General features: G+C 47.8%; 1 protein-coding gene across 1 annotated transcript in view; it reads left to right on the top strand.

Annotated features, from left to right (window-relative positions):
* Positions 1–21,245, top strand: part of LOC106808945 (protein inturned-like) — a gene marked incomplete at its 3' end in the record, with an annotated part of 137,392 nt that overhangs the window by 84,990 nt on the left and 31,157 nt on the right. Inside the window, 1 exon segment of the mRNA XM_014811868.1 lies at positions 7,878–8,075. Within this exon segment, the coding sequence (XP_014667354.1) occupies positions 7,878–8,075 (198 nt within the window).

The raw sequence follows: 21,245 nt of genomic DNA, 5'->3' as shown, positions 1-21,245 counted from the left end.
AGCAGGCGAGCCAGCTGTATATACACATGTATACATGTTACACGCTCGCGGAGGTATGCACTCTTTGTTATGTGCCTCTGTCTTTATGTCGAGTGCATGATAGCACGCGTTTTTTGAAATTAAGCTAATAGGAGTCGCATTCGGGGCCAGAGAGAGGCGCGGCGAGATACCGCGATCGCGCCGATAGTAAAACGCCGATGGATGTATCCGTAAAGTCCACGTTCATCGCTGCTATAGATTAGTGCTGAATTCCGAGTACGGCAATAGAAATGTACTTCAAATTCATTATAATAGCGGATTTATTGCTGGAATCTACGATTTATTTGGTTGGTGTTTCTGCGCATTTGGTATACGTTAAACGTTTAGAAGGTTATGGCGTATTCTACATCTACTTTTCCTATGTAACGGCAATACTTATTGTTGCGGCCTATGGAGTTATAACCTGTGAATAATAGGGTGAATGGGTCATTAAGTCTCTGCATAAATAATATAACATAGAGTTAATTATGACCCAACGGTAGCGTTAAACTTTTATTGCGGCCGGTCCGTTGTATTAAAGGAGTCTCAGAGCGGAGTATGGTTAATTGTGTGCTAGCTGCGGTAAAGGTGTTTCGCAGTGTTAAACTTGAAGTGGTTGATGCTCATAAATAGAATGTGTAGCACTGCGTGTTATACTGGACACGGCGAGGTTGTGTTTGTGGAATGCGTGTGAGAGTAAACACAGCGTTAATCACGTACCTGTTGCAGTGGGTTACGCATGATACGTGCATGTACTTCTGTCGCGTGGCCGCCATAATGACATTTTAAATCGTGTAGTACGTCGCATGACGTGGGTTGGCTGTTATGGGTGTTGCACGATCGTGAACTTTGCCGCTATTAGGCAGCCTTGCTGTCGTAGCTCTCATCAGTATGTTGCGCTACTACTAAACAGCACGAGTTGTGGTAGCGTTGATGTCGATTTACTCGCGTGGCAGCGTCTGACACGTTTAGCAAACTAGCGGTTTATGCATTGATTACACGGCCTTAAAAACACCGTACTTATTAAGCATTTTTCACAAGCAGCTTTGATTAAGTCCGATCTAAATGAGGTATGGCGCGCTGTATAAAAATGCGCGCCAGCTTGTTTTGTGGCCAGTTATTTGCACCGCGCGATGAATGTAAGCATTCTGAACAGTGACAGAGCGAATATGCAATTAACGTGTTCAGAGAAACCGTGAAGGGAGAGGAAGAAATGTAGAGAGAAGTGGGCGGCATCTTGTTAGCACTGTGCCTCGAATCTACGGTGAATCTCTTAGGGGGTGACGACAGGTTCTGCATAGAGAGTCAGTTACTCCATCCAGAGAAGAAGAAAATGTATGAGAAAAGCAGGTCGATTGCTGGCAAGAACAACAACACATAAAACTCACATGTAACCAGGTACACTGTTGTAGATACGCCAGCGCCCCGCTTCGCCAGTATTCTCACATGTCTCACTCAATTATGTCTCTCGTATTTGTCTAGGCACGTGGGTGATTCAGCAAGAGCATTTCTAATCAGAGTAGGATAATGGGAATTCACCTATTAATCTACTCCTGATTTACTAATGCATGTCAGTCGCAGCGAGAAGAGACAAATAGGATGACACAGCCTTCATGCCACATCATATTACCGTCCTAGCACAGAATATCGCGTCCGCGAATTCATGAAATTCGGGGGTAAAAGAGATTCATCTAGAGTACAACGATGATAACCGTAACTGCGCTGACTCAATATAGCGCGAACAGCGAAACAACACTCGAGCCAGAGAAACAAAAATACAGCGACACTCGCGTTCAACGGCGAGCGAGATTAGAAACCGATTCTCGGTCGACGTGACGACTCAGCGGCGACGACCTTTTTTCCGCGGTGATCGTTGGGCGGAGCACGTGCGATTGACATTCGCGGTGACGATGAGGATTTAGAGGAAACGTGCGGCATGACAGCAGCGATGGCGATTCGGTATGATAATGAGACGTGGCTGAGAATTCGGGATGCGGGAGACACGGCGACGCGGAGTTATCAGGCTGCGGATGGGAGTTTGAAGATGAGCGATAAAGGATTGCAAAGGGGATGAAGATGAAAATTGCCGCGTGAAAAATGGGGCCATGCGGGACTGGGCCGATGGTAGACTGGGGAGTACGCAAGTGGATAAAAATTGTAATGAGGATGAGGATCGGACTGGATGGAGATGAGGCGATACGAAGACCGCGGCGGATATAAAATGTGTTTGAATGAGGGTGAGGATGGAGATGTGCGATTGGGTGGAAGATGAGATGTGGACTGGATAAAGATTGTGAGAGATGGGTATAAGCGATAGGGATAAAAATGCAGACCATAACGAATGAGGCATGCAGGATAGGGATAAAAAATGGAGATAAAGATGTAGATGCGGATGAGGATGGCGATGAGGATGAGGACAGGGATAAAAATGGAGATGAAGATGAGATGTCGGATGGACGATAAAGATAGGCGTGACGAGCGAGGCTGACAATGCAGGAATGAATAGGATGCACGATGGAATGATAATGGGGATGATAATGACGAATGAAGATGGGAATGAGGATGGGGTGCCAATGAGGATGAGGATGGGAATGAGGATGGGGGTGACAATGAGGATGCAGAGGATGGGTGACAATGAGGATGACGAGGGTCGGGGACAATGAGGATAAGATAGGGATGACAATGGGAATGAGGATGGGAGATGACAAATGAGGATGAGGATGGAATGAGGATGGGCGGTGACACAATGAGGATGAAAGCATGGGTGTGACAATTGGAGGATGAGGATCGGGGTGCACAATGATGGATAGAGGATGGGGGTTGACAATGAGGATGAAGATAGGGATGACAATGGAATGAGGATGGGGATGACAATGACGATGAAGATGGGAATGAGGATGGGGTGACAATGAGGATGGGGATACAATAAGGGCGAGGATGGGAACGAGGATGGGGGTGACAATGAGGATAACAGATTGCGGGATGAGGAGCAAGGGGATGAGGATGGTTATGACAATGAGGATGGGGATGAGGATGGACGGCAGCTGCGGCGCACAGCTAACCGCTCCTAAGTGACAGCAGCTCCCCTCCGCGGTATCATAACGGCCTGCATTTTAAGGTCATTGCAACTGCGATTCATAGAAAGTGACTAGCGCGCTCCGTCAGGTTCCGGAGACGCCGCTTGTCAGCTGTATCTGCATTCACGTTTTTTCAGAACAAAAAATTGATTAGGTTCATTGCGTAATGATTCGATTCAGTTGCGCCGCTCGGGGAGGCTTGAAAATCTGAACATGGATTTTTGATATCTCGACTATATATCCCGTTGGGTGACGTTCGTGGTGGCCGCTGCGCGTGTGCGTGTGTGCGTGCGTAAAAAGCGTTTAAAAAGAAACGCTCGTACACTGCGGTGGGGCCCATGGGATGAACTCGGCTCGCTGCGACGCTGACACGCCTCACGCACACGTGCTCATCCTACTAATGTATCGTCTGTCCTGTTATCGCTCAATCCCGTTAAGTCCTTATTACGTATATTAGCAAAGCACAGCAAAAGGCTGGCTCAATTGGCGCTGCGGTAGGTAAAACTGCTGAACAATATATATTTGAAAATGACTCGCACTGTGACGTCACGGGCGTGACGTGTTCACGCGCAAACGGACCTTAACCGTGTAAATTGCGATATCGAGCGGTATGTCCATCCGTCAAGAGAAGGCGGGTTTCATGAGGCTATACGATTATTATTCGGAGAGCTGAAGCAGTTTATATTTTCTTAGTTGGGCGGCAGTGAGGACAAAACCCGAAATAAGTTGACTTATTCTAACTTGTTTAGTCATTTCTGTCATTCTCGGGCTTGCACACACCTCTTCTCGCACCACACCAAACACAAACAACCTGCACCACGAACGCGCACGTTTCTTACCTGATATCTATCTTTCTCGCTCGTATCCCCCTCTTCTTCTCTTCTCTCTCTCTCTTCCTCTCGCTCTCTCTCGCGCTTTCTCTCTCTCTCTCTCTCTCTCTCTCTCTTCTCTCTCTCTCTCGCTCTCTCCTCTGTTCGCGCTCTATCTATTCTCTCGCTCTCTCTTTCTCTGTCTCTTTCGCTTCTCTCTCTTTCTCTATCTCTCTACTCTTCGCTCCTCCTCGCTCTCTCTCTTTCTCCTCTCTCTCTTTCTTTTATCTCTATCTCTCTCTCTCTTCTCTCTCTCTCTCTCTCTTCCCCATCACCTCTCTCTCTCTCTCTCCGCTCTCTTTTCTTCTCTCGTCTCCTCTTTCTCTTCTACTTCTCTCTCTCTTCTCTCTCTCTCTTCCTAATCTCTATCTCTCTCTCTTGCCCTCTCTCTCTTCTTCTCCCTGCCACTCTCTCTCTTCTCTCGCTCTTACTCTCTCTCTCTATCTCCTCTCTCTCTCTCTCTCTCTCTCTATCTCTATCTCTCTCTCGTCTTCATGCTCTCTCTCTCTCTCTCTTCTCTCTCTCTCTTTTCTCTCTCTCTCTCTCTCTTCTCTCTCTCTCTCTTCTCTCTCTCTCTCTCTTTCTCTCATCTCCTCTCTTTCTCTCTGGACTCTCTCTTTCTCTCGCGCTCTCTCTTAGATCTCTCTACGCCGCGCTCGCTCTTTCTCTTTTAATCTTTCTCTCTCTCGCTGAACTTCTTCACTTTCTCGCTGCTCTCCGCCTCGACGCGTTATTTCATTTCTGCGTATTTGAATTTTCACTGAACATTATACGATTTCGTTGCTGCAGATGAATGCCGAACGAAGTGATGTCTGAGAACCAGGGCATTTTAGTAATGCGGAATCTCATTGCCTTTCAATTCATCTGATCGTATAAGAAACAGTTGCAGCCTGTGTGTGATTCTTCTTTGCCGTACGCCTGTGCGTTCAGTCGTTCGTTTTTTTCTTGCGTGCTTCGTTGTGTATTTTCTCTCGTCGCCGTGCGATCGTTCGTGTATTTTGTCCGCCGTAGCCTGCGATGCATTCGTTCGTGATTTTCTGTGCATTCGTTCGTAGGATCCGCCTATGTGCGCCATTTGTTCGGTATTTGTGCCGCCGGTATGCCTGGTGCGTGCATTCGTTCGTGGATTTGTCCGCCGTACGCCGTCGGTGGTCGTGCATATCTTTCGAGTATATTGTCGCGGCCCCGACGCCTGCTGGCGTGCAGTTCGTCGTGTATTTGTCCGCCCTACGGCCTGTGGGGCATTCTTCGTGTATTTGTCCGCCGGTCGTACGCCTGTGCGTGCATCGTGTCGGTTACTGTGCCGCCGTACGCCTTGCTGCGTGCATTCGTTCGTGTATTTTGTCCGCGCCGTACGCCTCGGCGCCGCATATCGTTGCTGGATTTGTCGCCCCGTACGCCTGGCTGTGCAATTGTTCCGCTGTCATTGTCCGCACCGTACGCCTCTGCGTGCATTCGTTCGTGTATTTGTCCGCCCGTTAGCCTGTTTTTTTCGTGAGTTGCCGCCCGTACGCTGTGCGCCGCATTCGTGTGTATTTGTTCCGCCCGCTACGCCTGTGCGCGCATTCGTTCGTGTTATTTGTCGCCGTATCGCCTTGCGTGCATTTCGTTCGTGTATTTTTGTCGCCCCGTACGCTAGGCTTTTTTTGTATTTGTCCCGCCGTACGCTTTTTTCGTATTTGTCCGCCGTACGCCTGGGTGCGTGCGTCGCTTCGTGTATTTGTCGCCCGAGCCTGGTGCGCGACATTCGTCTTCGTTGTATTGTCCGCCCTATGTCTGTTCGGTCGCGCAGTTCGTTCGTTATTTGTCCCCGTATTGCCTGTTGCGTGCATTTTCGTTGTGTGTATTGTCCGCCCGTACGCCTGTGCGTGATTCGTCGTTTATTTGTCCGCCGGTTATCCCTGTGCGTTGCATTTCGTTTCGTGTATTTAGTCCTGCCGATATCGCCTGTGCGTGCATTTTCGTTTCGTTGGATGTGTCCTCCCGTTTACTGCCTGTGCGTGCATTCGTTCTGTGTTATTTGGTTCCGGGCCCGTACGGCCTGTGCGGTGCGCCATCGTCGGATTTGTCCGCCCGTTACGCCTTGTGCGCGCTTCGTTCGTGATTAGTCCGCCGTACGCGCTGTGCGATGCATTCGTTACGTTATTTTGTACCGCCCGTACGCCTGTGCGTGCATTCGTTCGTGTATTTGTCCGCCCGTACGCCTGTGCGCCCGCATTCGTTCGTGTATGTCCGCCCGTACGCCTGTGCGTGCATTCGCTTCGTGTATTTGTCCGCCGTACGGCCTTTTGCGTGCATTCGTTCGTGTATTTGTCCGCCGTACGCCTGTGCGTGCATTCGTTCGTTGCTATTTGTCCGCCCGTACCCCTGTGCGCTGCATTCGTTATTTTCATTACATTGGTATTTGTCCTTACAGTATTATGAAGCCGTAAACAGGTAGTGTAAGATGTTTTACCGCACGTGCATTTTTTATCGCTGTAGACGGATCAATCCAGTTTCAACGAACAACGAAGACTGGCAGTGCTGAATAATATATATTATAAATTATATATATATATTATATATATATATATATATAATATATAATCAGTAGGCTTCTTGCTCCGGTGTTGCTTAACTGAAATGCGCTGCTGCATGCAGCTATTTCTTCGTAAGTGATAGCCTCGGGCAGTTTTGTACCTGACGGTTATTGCTCGTAGTTTAGTGATAGGTCACCTTCGTGACGTCTAAGTCACCTTCGTGACGTCTAAGTCACCTTCGTGGTCTCTAGTACACCTTCGTGGTCTCTAGTCACCTTCGTAGTCTCTAGTCACCTTCGTGGTCTCTAAGTTCACCTCAGTGCGTCTCTAAGTCACCTTCGTAAGTTCTCGACAGTTCACCTTCGTGCGTCTCTAAAGTCACCTTCGTGCGTCTCCTTAAGTCACCTTCGATCAGTCTTAAGTTCACCTTACGTGGCTCTCTAAGTCACCTTACGGCGTCTCTAAGTCACCTATCGTGGTCTCTAATCACCTTCGCTGCGCGTAAGTCACCTTCGGCGTCTCTAAGTCACCTTCGTTCGGTCTCTAATCACCATTCGTGGTCTCTAAGCTCACTTCCTTGGTTCTAACAGCACCTTCGTAGGTCTGCTAAGTCACATTTCGTGGTCCTCTAAGTCACCTTCGTGGTCTCTAAGTCACCTTCGTGGTCTCTAAGTCACCTTCGTGGTCTCTAAGTCACCTTCGTGGTCTCTAAGTCACCTTCGTGGTCTCTAAGTCACCTTCGTGACGTCTCAACGATTATATTATAATCCGCAGCCCGCTCACTTTGCGCGAGAATCAATTAGCAGCTTCATCTTCATCAAGCGATTGTTTTACTAACTAATAGCGATAATCCTGTTTGATTGATGTGCTTTTTACACAGCTCTGTGCGATGTTTGCTGTTTCTATGGGTATTGCGACAATGATAAAACAGTTTGTTTTACAAGCACGATTGTCGGTTAAACAGATTTAGTGTTTCCGATGATCAGGAGTATAATATATATATGTATGTGTGTGTGTGGGGGGGGGTACGCGCTCGCGCGCGTGCGTGCGTGCGTGCGTGCGTGCGTGCGTGCGTGCGTGCGTGCGTGCGTGCGCGCGCGTGTGCGTGCGTGTGGTACAAAGCGGGCACTATACCTTAAGGCAGCACCGTAAGTAACAACCAACTTATTGCGCCGATTTCGCTCAGAAATGGTAACATTTTACAGGTTTTTGTACTTTGTCTGTACGGTGTGATTGCTGCTGCGTACGTCTCACATATCTTGCCAGCATAGGTTTCCTATCGCATTCGCTACATAGAAACGTGCAATAACCACGCTGGATGCACTGCGCCGACTGGAACTGACGGCAGGGAATTCTATCCACCTTGTGTCGACTAACCTGTTTATGCGCTTCAGGTGAAACTGACACTGCAAAGATTCGATGGAAAACAACGAAGCCCACACGTGGCACGCAAGGAGCCAATCAATGCCGGTCTCGTGAAGCTGGTTGCCGGGCAACGGCTGCAGGAAGTGACGTCGGCGCTGCAGGAAGTGCCCAACCACATTGTGCTCTACCTGACGCTGGAGGGCGTGTCGGAAAATGCTCAGGGCAAGGTACGTACGTACGTGCGCGTGATTCGCGATGACATCGATTGCTGGCCGTGTGTTTCTGTGCGTCTTCGTCACAAGCTCGGTCATCATAGCCGTGCTTATCGATGGCTTATTGATGCTCAAGGGGTCGTTGTCGTAACAGGTACTACAGATATGTACCCGAGGTACAAATATGTATACACAAAGTGTACCAGACTTGTACTACAGAAGTGAACCCTAACCCTAACCCTAACTCTAACCCTAACCCTAACCCTAACCCTAACCCTAACCCTAACCCTAACTCTAACCCTAACCCTAACCCTAACTCTAACCCTAATCCTAACCATAAACATACCTCATATAAAAATATAAACATAATACTAAACAACCTAAAACTACCTCGGGTACATATCTGTAGTACCTGTTACGACAACGACCCTTTGCGTTGGCGCGATCGATTCAGCACCAGCTCGCCTTAGGCCGTCCAGTCAGCAGCAGCTCGCCTTAAGGCGTCCAGCCAGCAGCAGCCAGCAGCGAGCCAGCTGTTATACACATGTATACATGTTACACGCTCGCGGAGGTATGCACTCTTTTTGAGTGCCCTCTGTCTAGTTATGTCGAGTGATGATAGCACGCGTTTTTGAAATTAAGCTAATAGGGAGGGTCGCTTCGGGGCAGAGATACGGGGCGAATGACGCGCATGCGCGAGTAAACGCCGATGATGTCATCGGTGAAGCCACGTTCATCCGTGCTTAGATTAGTGCGAATTCGATTACGGCAATAGTGTACTTCAAATTCAATAAATAGCGGATTTATGCTGAATCTACGGATTTATTTGTGTTGGTGTTTCTGCCGATTGTATACGTTAAAACGTTAAGAAGTTATGGCGTATTCTACTCTACTCCTATGTACCGAATACTTATTGGTGCTGCCTATGGAGTTATAAACCTGTGAAGTAATAGGGTGAATGGGTCATTAGCCTGCATAAATGATATTAACATAGAGTAATTATGACCCAAGGTAGCGTTAACTTTTATGTTGGCCGGTCCTGTTGTATAAGGAGTTAGGCGGTAGTATGTTTAATGTGTGCTAGCCTGCGGTAAGGTGTTTCGCAGTGTTAACGTTGATACGTGGTTGTCCTCATAATAGAATGTGTAGCACTGCGTGTTATACTGGACACGGAGTTGTCTTTGTGGAATGTGTAGAGTAACACAGCGTTAACACGGTAGCCTGTTGCAGTGTGTTACGCATGATACGTGCAGTGGTGACTTTGTCGCGTGGCCGCCCTAATACATATCGTGTAGTACTTCGATGCGTGGTGGCCTGTTATGAGGTGTTGCACAATGTGAACTTTGCCGTTAGGCTAGCCTTGCTGTCTGTAGCTCCTCATCAGTATGTTGGCGCTACTACTAACAGCACGAGTGTTTAGCGTTGATGTCGATTTACTCGCGTGGCAGGTCTGACACCGTTAGCAAACTAGCGTTTATGATGATTACACGGCTTAAAAACACGTACTTACTTAAGCATTTTCACAAGCAGCTTTGAATTAAGTCCGATCTAATGAGGTTGCGCGCTGTAAAAATGCGGCCAGTTTTTTTGCTGGCCAGTTATTTTGCACGCGCGATGATGTAACATGAACGTGACAGAGACGAATATGAAAATTAACGTGTTCAGGAGAAGAAACCCGTGAAAGGTGAAGCATGAAGAATGTAGAGAGAAGTGGGCGGCATCTTTAGCACTGTGCCTCTATCTACGGAGACATTCTCTAGGGTGGACGCAGGTCCCTGCATAGAGAGTCAGTTACTCCATCCAGAGAATGAAGAAAATGTATGAGAAAAAGCAGCGCTCGATTGCGCGAAGAAACTAACACATAAACAAGTCACATGTAACGCAGTAACTGTTGTATGATACGCCAGGCCCCGCTTCGCAGTCCATCTATCATGTCTCTCTATCTCTCATGTCATTTCTCTCTATTTGTCTAGGCCGTGGTGATTTCCAGGCGAGATGCATTCTAATCAGGAGTAGATAATAGGGAATTCCCTATTATCTACTCCTGATTCTAATGCATGTCAGTCGCAGCGAGACGATGGACGAATGGATGACACAGCCTGTCATGCACATCATATTTACCGTACCATTAGACAGAAATCGCGTCCGCCGAATTCATGAATTCGGGGTAAAAGAGATCATATGGGTCAACGATGAATAACCGTACTGCGCGACCTCATATAGCGCGACAGCGAACGAACACTCGAGCCAGAGAAACAAAAATACAGCGACACTCGCTGTCAACGGCGAGCGAGATTAAGAAACCCGATTGCTGGTCGACGGTGACGACTCCAGCGGCGACGACCTTTTTCCCGCGTGATCGGTGGGGGGAGCACGTGCGATTGACAATTCGGTGGAGTATGAGGTTTAGAGGAAACGTGGGCATGACAGCGGCGATGGCGTTGCGTATGATAATGAAGACGTGGCTGAGAATCGGGATGCGGGGAGACACGGGCGACGGAGATTATAGGCTGCGGATGGGAGTGAAGATGAGGATAGGGATTGCAAAGGGGGATGAAGATGAAAATTGCGGTGAAAATGGGGATGCGGACTGGGATGGATATGCATGGGGATACGCAAGTGGATAAAAAATTGTAATGAGGATGAGGATGCGGACTTGGATGAAGATGAGGATACGAAGACCCGGGGATATAAAATTGTGATGAGGGTGAGGATGGAGATGTGGACTTGGGTGAAGATGAGGATGTAGACTGGGATAAAGATTGTGATGAGGATGAGGATAAGGATAGGGATAAAAATGCAGATAACGATGAGGATGAGGATAGGGATAAAAATGGAGATGAAGATGAAGATGTGGATGACGATAAAGATAGGCGTGACGAGCGAGGCTGACAATGCAGGAATGAATAGGATGCACGATGGAATGATAATGGGGATGATAATGACGAATGAAGATGGGAATGAGGATGGGGTGCATGAGGATGAGGATGGAGAATGAGCGATGGGGCGTGACAATGAGGATGCAGAGGATGGGTGACAATGAGGATGACGAGGGTCGGGGACAATGAGGATAAGATAGGGATGACAATGGGAATGAGGATGGGAGATGACAAATGAGGATGAGGATGGAATGAGGATGGGCGGTGACACAATGAGGATGAAAGCATGGGTGTGACAATTGGAGGATGAGGATCGGGGTGCACAATGATGGATAGAGGATGGGGGTTGACAATGAGGATTGAGATAGTGATGACAATGGAATGAGGAGGGGGATGACAATGACGATGAAGCATGCAGAATGCAGGATGGGGTGACAATGCAGGATTGGGGGATACAATAATGGTGAGATCGGGAACTGAGGATGGATGACAATGCAGGATAACAGATTGCGGGATGAGGAGCAAGGGGATGAGGAGGTTATGACAATGAGGATGGGGGGGATGGACGGCACTTGCGGCGCACAGCCTAACCGCTCCTAAGGACAGCAGCTCCTCTCCGCGGTATCATAACGGCCTGCATTTTAAGGTCATTGCAACTGCGATTCATAGAAAGCTGACTAGCGCGCTCCGTCAGGTTCCGGAGACGGGCTTGTCAGCATGTATTGCCATCACGTTTTTTCAGAACAAAAAATTGATTAGTCATTAGCGTTAATGATTCGATCAAGTTGCCGCCGCTCAGGCGAGGCTTGAAATCTTAACATGGATTTGATTGATCTCGCATATATTATCCCGTGGCGTAACGTGTGGTGCGCGCGCGTGTGCGTGTGTGCGTAGCGTAAAAAGCGTTCAAAAGAAACGCCGTACACTGGCGTTTGCCCATGGAGATGAACTCGGCCCGCTCTGCGACCGGCCTGACACGCCCCACACGCACATTTGTCTTGCTCATCCTACTAATGTATCGTGCTGTTATCCGCTCAACTCCCGTGTAGTCCTTTTACGTTATTAGCAAAGCAAGCGAAAGGTGGCTCAAGTTGCGCTGCGGAGTAAAAATGTGAAAAAATATTTGAAAATGACTCGCACTGTGACGTCACCGGGTTGCCTGGGACGGTGTTCACGCGCAAACGGACCTTAACGTGTTAAATTGCGATATCGATTTTGTTATTGTCATCCGTCAACGAGAAGGCGGGTTTCATGAGGCTATACGATTAATTATTCGGAGGCTGTAGCAGTTTATATTTTCTTAGTTGGGCGGCAGTGAGGACAAAACCCGAAATAAGTTGACTTATTCTAACTTGTTTAGTCATTTCTGTCATTCTCGGGCTTGCACACACCTCTTCTCGCACCACACCAAACACAAACAACCTGCACCACGAACGCGCACGTTTCTTACCTGATATCTATCTTTCTCGCTCGTATCCCCCTCTTCTTCTCTTCTCTCTCTCTCTTCCTCTCGCTCTCTCTCGCGCTTTCTCTCTCTCTCTCTCTCTCTCTCTCTCTTCTCTCTCTCTCTCGCTCTCTCCTCTGTTCGCGCTCTATCTATTCTCTCGCTCTCTCTTTCTCTGTCTCTTTCGCTTCTCTCTCTTTCTCTATCTCTCTACTCTTCGCTCCTCCTCGCTCTCTCTCTTTCTCCTCTCTCTCTTTCTTTTATCTCTATCTCTCTCTCTCTTCTCTCTCTCTCTCTCTCTTCCCCATCACCTCTCTCTCTCTCTCTCCGCTCTCTTTTCTTCTCTCGTCTCCTCTTTCTCTTCTACTTCTCTCTCTCTTCTCTCTCTCTCTTCCTAATCTCTATCTCTCTCTCTTGCCCTCTCTCTCTTCTTCTCCCTGCCACTCTCTCTCTTCTCTCGCTCTTACTCTCTCTCTCTATCTCCTCTCTCTCTCTCTCTCTCTCTCTATCTCTATCTCTCTCTCGTCTTCATGCTCTCTCTCTCTCTCTCTTCTCTCTCTCTCTTTTCTCTCTCTCTCTCTCTCTTCTCTCTCTCTCTCTTCTCTCTCTCTCTCTCTTTCTCTCATCTCCTCTCTTTCTCTCTGGACTCTCTCTTTCTCTCGCGCTCTCTCTTAGATCTCTCTACGCCGCGCTCGCTCTTTCTCTTTTAATCTTTCTCTCTCTCGCTGAACTTCTTCACTTTCTCGCTGCTCTCCGCCTCGACGCGTTATTTCATTTCTGCGTATTTGAATTTTCACTGAACATTATACGATTTCGTTGCTGCAGATGAATGCCGAACGAAGTGATGTCTGAGAACCAGGGCATTTTAGTAATGCGGAATCTCATTGCCTTTCAATTCATCTGATCGTATAAGAAACAGTTGCAGCCTGTGTGTGATTCTTCTTTGCCGTACGCCTGTGCGTTCAGTCGTTCGTTTTTTTCTTGCGTGCTTCGTTGTGTATTTTCTCTCGTCGCCGTGCGATCGTTCGTGTATTTTGTCCGCCGTAGCCTGCGATGCATTCGTTCGTGATTTTCTGTGCATTCGTTCGTAGGATCCGCCTATGTGCGCCATTTGTTCGGTATTTGTGCCGCCGGTATGCCTGGTGCGTGCATTCGTTCGTGGATTTGTCCGCCGTACGCCGTCGGTGGTCGTGCATATCTTTCGAGTATATTGTCGCGGCCCCGACGCCTGCTGGCGTGCAGTTCGTCGTGTATTTGTCCGCCCTACGGCCTGTGGGGCATTCTTCGTGTATTTGTCCGCCGGTCGTACGCCTGTGCGTGCATCGTGTCGGTTACTGTGCCGCCGTACGCCTTGCTGCGTGCATTCGTTCGTGTATTTTGTCCGCGCCGTACGCCTCGGCGCCGCATATCGTTGCTGGATTTGTCGCCCCGTACGCCTGGCTGTGCAATTGTTCCGCTGTCATTGTCCGCACCGTACGCCTCTGCGTGCATTCGTTCGTGTATTTGTCCGCCCGTTAGCCTGTTTTTTTCGTGAGTTGCCGCCCGTACGCTGTGCGCCGCATTCGTGTGTATTTGTTCCGCCCGCTACGCCTGTGCGCGCATTCGTTCGTGTTATTTGTCGCCGTATCGCCTTGCGTGCATTTCGTTCGTGTATTTTTGTCGCCCCGTACGCTAGGCTTTTTTTGTATTTGTCCCGCCGTACGCTTTTTTCGTATTTGTCCGCCGTACGCCTGGGTGCGTGCGTCGCTTCGTGTATTTGTCGCCCGAGCCTGGTGCGCGACATTCGTCTTCGTTGTATTGTCCGCCCTATGTCTGTTCGGTCGCGCAGTTCGTTCGTTATTTGTCCCCGTATTGCCTGTTGCGTGCATTTTCGTTGTGTGTATTGTCCGCCCGTACGCCTGTGCGTGATTCGTCGTTTATTTGTCCGCCGGTTATCCCTGTGCGTTGCATTTCGTTTCGTGTATTTAGTCCTGCCGATATCGCCTGTGCGTGCATTTTCGTTTCGTTGGATGTGTCCTCCCGTTTACTGCCTGTGCGTGCATTCGTTCTGTGTTATTTGGTTCCGGGCCCGTACGGCCTGTGCGGTGCGCCATCGTCGGATTTGTCCGCCCGTTACGCCTTGTGCGCGCTTCGTTCGTGATTAGTCCGCCGTACGCGCTGTGCGATGCATTCGTTACGTTATTTTGTACCGCCCGTACGCCTGTGCGTGCATTCGTTCGTGTATTTGTCCGCCCGTACGCCTGTGCGTGCATTCGTTCGTGTATTTGTCCGCCCGTACGCCTGTGCGCGCATTCGTTCGTGTATTTGTCCGCCGTACGGCCTTTTGCGTGCATTCGTTCGTGTATTTGTCCGCCGTACGCCTGTGCGTGCATTCGTTCGTTGCTATTTGTCCGCCCGTACCCCTGTGCGCTGCATTCGTTATTTTCATTACATTGGTATTTGTCCTTACAGTATTATGAAGCCGTAAACAGGTAGTGTAAGATGTTTTACCGCACGTGCATTTTTTATCGCTGTAGACGGATCAATCCAGTTTCAACGAACAACGAAGACTGGCAGTGCTGAATAATATATATTATAAATTATATATATATATTATATATATATATTTATATAATATATAATCAGTAGGCCCTTCCTTGCTCCGGTGTTGCTTAACGAAATGCCGTGCTGCATGACAGCTAGTCACTCGTATCAGATGATAGCCTCGGCAGTTTTGTACCTGACGCCTTACTTGCTCGTATTTAGTGAATAGGTACCTTCGTGACGTCTAAGTCACTTCGTGGTCTCTAAGTCACCGTCGTGGTCTCTAGTACACCTTCGTGGTCTCTAGTCACCTTCGTAGTCTCTAGTCACCTTCGTGGTCTCTAAGTTCACCTCAGTGCGTCTCTAAGTCACCTTCGTAAGTTCTCGACAGTTCACCTTCGTGCGTCTCTAAAGTCACCTTCGTGCGTCTCCTTAAGTCACCTTCGATCAGTCTTAAGTTCACCTTACGTGGCTCTCTAAGTCACCTTACGGCGTCTCTAAGTCACCTATCGTGGTCTCTAATCACCTTCGCTGCGCGTAAGTCACCTTCGGCGTCTCTAAGTCACCTTCGTTCGGTCTCTAATCACCATTCGTGGTCTCTAAGCTCACTTCCTTGGTTCTAACAGCACCTTCGTAGGTCTGCTAAGTCACATTTCGTGGTCCTCTAAGTCACCTTCGTGGTCTCTAAGTCACCTTCGTGTCTCTAAGTCACCTTCGTGGTCTCTAAGTCACCTTCGTGGTCTCTAAGTCACTTCGTCGCGGTCTTAAGATCACAGCCTTCGTGGTCTCTAATCACCTTCGTGGTCTCTAAGTCACCTTCGTGACGTCTAACGATTTTTATTAATCCGCAGCCGACTCACTCTTGCGCCGAGAATCACATTACAGCTTCATCTCATCAAACGATTGTTTTTAACTAACTACATAGCGTAATCCTGTATTGAATGATGTGCTTTTTACACAGCTTGTGCAGAGTTTGCTGTTCTATGGTATTACGACAATGATAAAACAGGTTGTTTTACAAGCAACGATTGCCGTTAAACAGATTTAGTGTTTCGATGATCAGGATATAAGTATAATACATGTATGTGTGTGGGTGGGTGTGTGTGTGTGTGCGTGCGTGCGTACGTGCGTGGCCGTGCGGGCGTGCGTAGCGCGCGAGTGCAGTGCGTGCGTGCAGTGCGCGCGGTGTGCGTCGTGTGTTACACAAGCGGGACTGACCTAAGCCACACCGTAAGTAACAACCAAACTTATGCGCGATTTCGCTCACGAAATGTAACATTTTACAGTTTTGTACTTTGTCTGTACGGTGTAGATTGCTGCTGCGTACGTTCACATATCTTACCAAGCATAGGTTTCCATCGCATTCGCTACATAGAAAACGTGCAATAACCACGCGGGATGCACTGCGCCGATTGAACTGACGGCCAGGGAATTCTATCCACCTTGATGTCGACTAACCTGTTTAGGCGCTTCAGCGTGAACTGGACACGCAGAGATTCGATGGCAAAGCACGAAGCCCACACGTGCACAGCAAGGAGCAATCAATGCCGGTCTCGTGAAGTCTGAGTGCGGGCAACGGCTGCAGAAGCTGACGTACGCCGTGCAGGAATGCCCAACCACACTTGTGCTCTACCTGACGCGGCGTCAGGCGCGTGTCGGAAAAGGCTCAAGGCAAGGTACGTACGTACGGGCGCGTTGATTCGCCATGAATCGATGCTGCTGTGTGTTTCTTGGCGTCTTCGTCACAAGTCGTTCATAATAGCGTGCTTATCGATGACTTATTGATGCTCAAGGGGTCGTTGTCGTAACAGTACTACAGATATGTACCACGAGGTAAAATATGTCACAAAGTTGCCAGACTCATGTACTACACAAGTGTACCCCTACCCTAACACTATACCCTAACCCTAACCCTAACCCTAACCCTAACCCTAAACATACCTCATATAAAAATATAAACATAATACTAAACAACCTAAAACTACCTCGGGTACATATCTGTAGTACCTGTTACGACAACGACCCTTCGTGCCTTATTGATACCGCGGTGAGGTAGCAGCTGTCGTGTGAATGTAGTAATGAAGACTAGCAAGATTACTTTACGCCTCGACCAATAAGGCGGTGTAATGCCCCCATGTATGTACATGCATCCCCGTTAGTAGCAGCAGTGCTGCGATCATTAGATAATTGATTCGTGTTTGTTCATCATTGCAAGGTCAGTGCTACCAGGTGCTGAGATAAACGACGGGAATTCTTATCCAATTTCGTACACCGTAATTATGTGACTATCAGAAATCCAATATGTTGCAGCATATAGCATTAGTCACAGGGCTATAATGTCCCGTGTCTATGGAACCGTGTCTATGGAACCGTGCCCGTAGTAACTTCTTTATGTACAGAGTCTAGTCCGTCTGTCATGCTATAGTCGCTCTATATATAGAGAATAATCTTTCTTATCTTTTGTGACATGCTTTTAGTGGTCTGTATATATAGTCGCCTGTCTAGGCAATGTCGAGTAAAGTACCGTGGCTATAGCGTTGCGCATAGAGATCCTAGCCTACTCTTGTTTCCCTGTCTATATTGCTTTCCACATAAGGCGTTGCCTTGTCAGTAGAACCTATGGGTGCGTTGTCTATGGTGCAAGCAATGTCTGTACTGTCTTGGTTATGGTGTTCTCTCTCTATAGAGGATTCTATATAGAACCACTTTCAATGTCACCTTGTCTGACATTTCCCTGTATAGTACGATGCCTGCAACTTTCTCCGCTTTTTTTCTTCTCTGTTTTCCTTGCCTGTAGCACCATAATTCTAGTACGCTTTTAGGTTATCATGTAGTTAATGCAATATTTTGTCGTCATGTTCTAGCTTTACCGATGACTTCGCTGCGTATAGACAGAGCTTTTTCCGAGTCCCCACACAACAGTGCGATCACGTTACACGAGATTGCACTTTGATATGTGTAATCCTCTTCCGTCTCCTCCTTCTCCCCTCCTCCTCCTTTTCCTCCTTCTCTTCCTCCTCATAATCATCACAAAAACAATCGAAGTCCAAGACAATAAACTACGGATAACTTCTGGCACCGTTCTCTTCGTTCCGTATCAAGCTCTGTGTGGATGCTATAGTTTCTCTGACCCCATTCTCAGGTTACCTCAGAATGCGAGGTGACGCATACAACGCCCACTGTAACGGCTATTGTCACGCGTATTGAATGCATGTTTTTGTCGACGCTCCTGGATTAAGGATAATGCCACCCACTACGATTCGTAGTGATACGGAAAATTGAAATTAGACGTGCTTAATACAATTTCCTGCCGAGCGGGGTTTATCCTGCTATTGTGAATCTCGCGCGGCCATTTTACGCGAGGGATTCATTTGAGCGATTTTCCACCGTTGCCAGCTGCCAGCTCGCAGAAAGGTCAGCATTGAAAACCTATGCGCGGCTAAGCTTTGAGGTGGTCCGATATTAATTACACCGACGATAAGCACGCTTGCCCAAGTCGGATTCTCCTCTCGTTGATGCTGCGGTTATATATCTGGCTCGGCGTTCGGCAATCGCGGGATGAAAGCCATGCGTGATTACCTGGAAAAGATTAAACGCGGGGGAGGGGGAGGATGAGAAGGAGAAGAGGAGGAGGAGAAAGAGAAGGAGGAAAATGAGGAGGACGAAAAGGAGAAAAAGGAGGAGGCGGAGACCGAGGAAAAGGAGGCAGAGGAGGAGGAGGAGGGGGAGAGGAGGATAATAAGGAGGAGGAGATAGTGGTGGCGGAAAAGGAAGATAAGGAGGGGTAGAAGGAGGAGAAGGCGGAGGAAGAGGAGGAGAAGAAGGCGGAGGAAGAAGAGGAGAAGATGGTGGTGGAGGAAGCAGAAGAGGAGGAGGCATCGAAAAATGAACGACGCGTAAAAGAAAGTTGCATCCTCGAACTTGTTTGCCGTGAAGCAGCGGCAGCAGTCATGCAGTGTATTCATTTACATCTCGGTAGCCGGACCGTGTCTGAGACCGTTCCCAGCGCGCATGAAGCCGCGTCCTATTTACTGGTCGACGCCAAGGTTCCTCTCCTTCGTACGTCATAGTGCATAGGCGCGTAACGTGGACATCTTTGTGCACCATACTCGCGTTAACTATACGAGGTAACCCTTTCACCGATACGATCATTCACCGGCTTGTCACAACATCTTGTATCATTACCGAACGCCCGAACGTCTCTACCATAATGTCAATTGTGTATTTAGTAAGGTGACTGCATGATTGGAATTTTGATTTTTTTTTTCTCCAAGATGGCGGAATTCCGGGGAAAGGGTCGATGGGTTCGAATCGAAGGAGGCTTTGTGATGGTTGCAAACAATGCGCTTGCACAAAGGTCACTGCCAGGGCAGGTAATCGCAGCTAAGACAGCAATGTTTACCAATGGCGCCGTGCGATGCCATTGTCAAGTGTAAAAACCTGCTTTCCTTTTCTTTTAACTCAGGCGTGAGTGATTTGCATCACGCAATTAAGAAAGCTTGTGATCATGAGTGCATGGTAACACAAAAGTGCGTTAATCAATTAGGTATCAAGAATACATGCAAATCCATTAAGATTGATTAAATCTTTATTTATAATAATTTTATCGTAATCAGTAGCTTTCATGGTGTGTTTAACTGCTCAGGCAAATAAGCAAATTAGGTAAGGTTAACCAGTCGTGTTTGAGAGAAAGCACCAAGCAGTAGCAGCAGGGCGGCTTTGTGCGAATAAAATCTGCTTGCTACTGACATGGGAATTTCAAAACCAAAAGCACATACGTAAAGATTAGTGTTTTGTGGTTCAGTCTAACAGAACGCCAATATTACTGTTACCATTAAAGCCCCGTACTATCTTACTATAATTTGGCGAATGTTGTATGTATGTATGTATGTTAATGAAAGGCTCCGTCAGTTTCTATCCAAATAGCGCCAAATTCACGGAAGAGATCGATGAATACACGGGACGGGTTCTAAACTATACTCGGTTGAAAACGGTAAAAAAGGCTTAAAAAAAGGCACACACAAAAAGTAAAGATTTGCCTGAAAATAGGTGCGCGCTATAGGCCTATCTCTGCCTTGCTAATATTTCGCAACGTTGTGCTGCATGCACAGAGATTTTGGTAAGCCCAATAATGTAAGTAGAAATAAGCATATAATAATGAAGTTAAATGTTCAGTAGCTACTTTGGCATAGTTTTCGATATGAGATGTACAAGTTGAATTTGATCAGAGCAGATATCGGATCGGGGGCCGGTCGTCCATCACGTATTTCAGATTCACATATTTCACGTATTTCAAACATCTGCAACAACTAAACTCTCCATAAAACACCTTACAGATAACACTACTGGTAACACATGCATCACAGTCACTAAGCCCGCGCTTAGCGCGGGTTCCAGCTAGTTACTGATAAACATTCCGGCTCCTTGCTCTTACTAGCGATGGACTTTTTGCGGTTGCTATCTTTAAAGTAATCAGTTGCAAGTGCGGTGTAGTTTCAGATGTAGTTACTGTGAATTATAGAAGGTGAACTTGATCGATCTCTTTCGTCACCTGATATCACCTGTTTTCTCGACAATTTAGCGTGTTTCAATGCATTTGCGTGATCCTTGTGCGTGCGCTCATGCGTGCGTGCGTCTGCGCGCGTGCGCTCGTGCGTGCGTGCGTCTGCGCGCGTGCGTGCGTGCGCGTGTGCGTGCGTGCGCGTGTGCGTGCGTGCGTCTGCGCGCGTATGTATGTAACCTCTGCTGTTATGACTCTCATCGCTGTTTTTAGTTTTTCATTATTTCTTATTTCTTATTATTTTTGATTAGTTGTATGAAATCACAATAAATGCGCGCGGTTCTGCGGCTGCTATAGTTCTATAACTAACCGTAAACGTATTCTATTTTGTGGTAGTGTTACCGAGGAGGATTGAATAAGAGTGGTTATTTGTGTTGCCACTTGCGTCCCTAGACCTGTAAGTATGAATTCTTTTAGGTTTTATACAAGATGCAGAGAATCAAATATATGCTAAGTCGGGTGGACATATATGAGTAGCCGCCAAGCTCTGACGCTAGTGGCGCAAATCCATTGATTTTATCTGACCGATGGATTTCTGAAAGGGTGGCCGACTATAATTTATATCAAATAATTTATACCGAAAATAATTTTCTATTATGGACTCCTGATTTATATACAACTACATAGAGACTTGGAATGTTACCAGCTGACGGTTAGTTACCTCCGCCCAACGGAGTTGGAGGAGGTTATGTTTTCGCTGTCGCTCAGCGCAGCGAGCCAGCGAGCGTGTACATGTCAGCGAGCAGCAGCAACGAGCGGCTGCTACGAGCGAGCGAGCA

The sequence above is a fragment of the Priapulus caudatus genome, unplaced genomic scaffold (genome assembly GCF_000485595.1).
Source record: "Priapulus caudatus unplaced genomic scaffold, Priapulus_caudatus-5.0.1 Scaffold316, whole genome shotgun sequence".
NCBI classification, from domain to species: domain Eukaryota; kingdom Metazoa; phylum Priapulida; class Priapulimorpha; order Priapulimorphida; family Priapulidae; genus Priapulus; species Priapulus caudatus.
The sequence above is the reverse complement of the archived record's forward strand: the minus strand, read 5'-3'. Positions and strand labels throughout refer to the sequence as shown.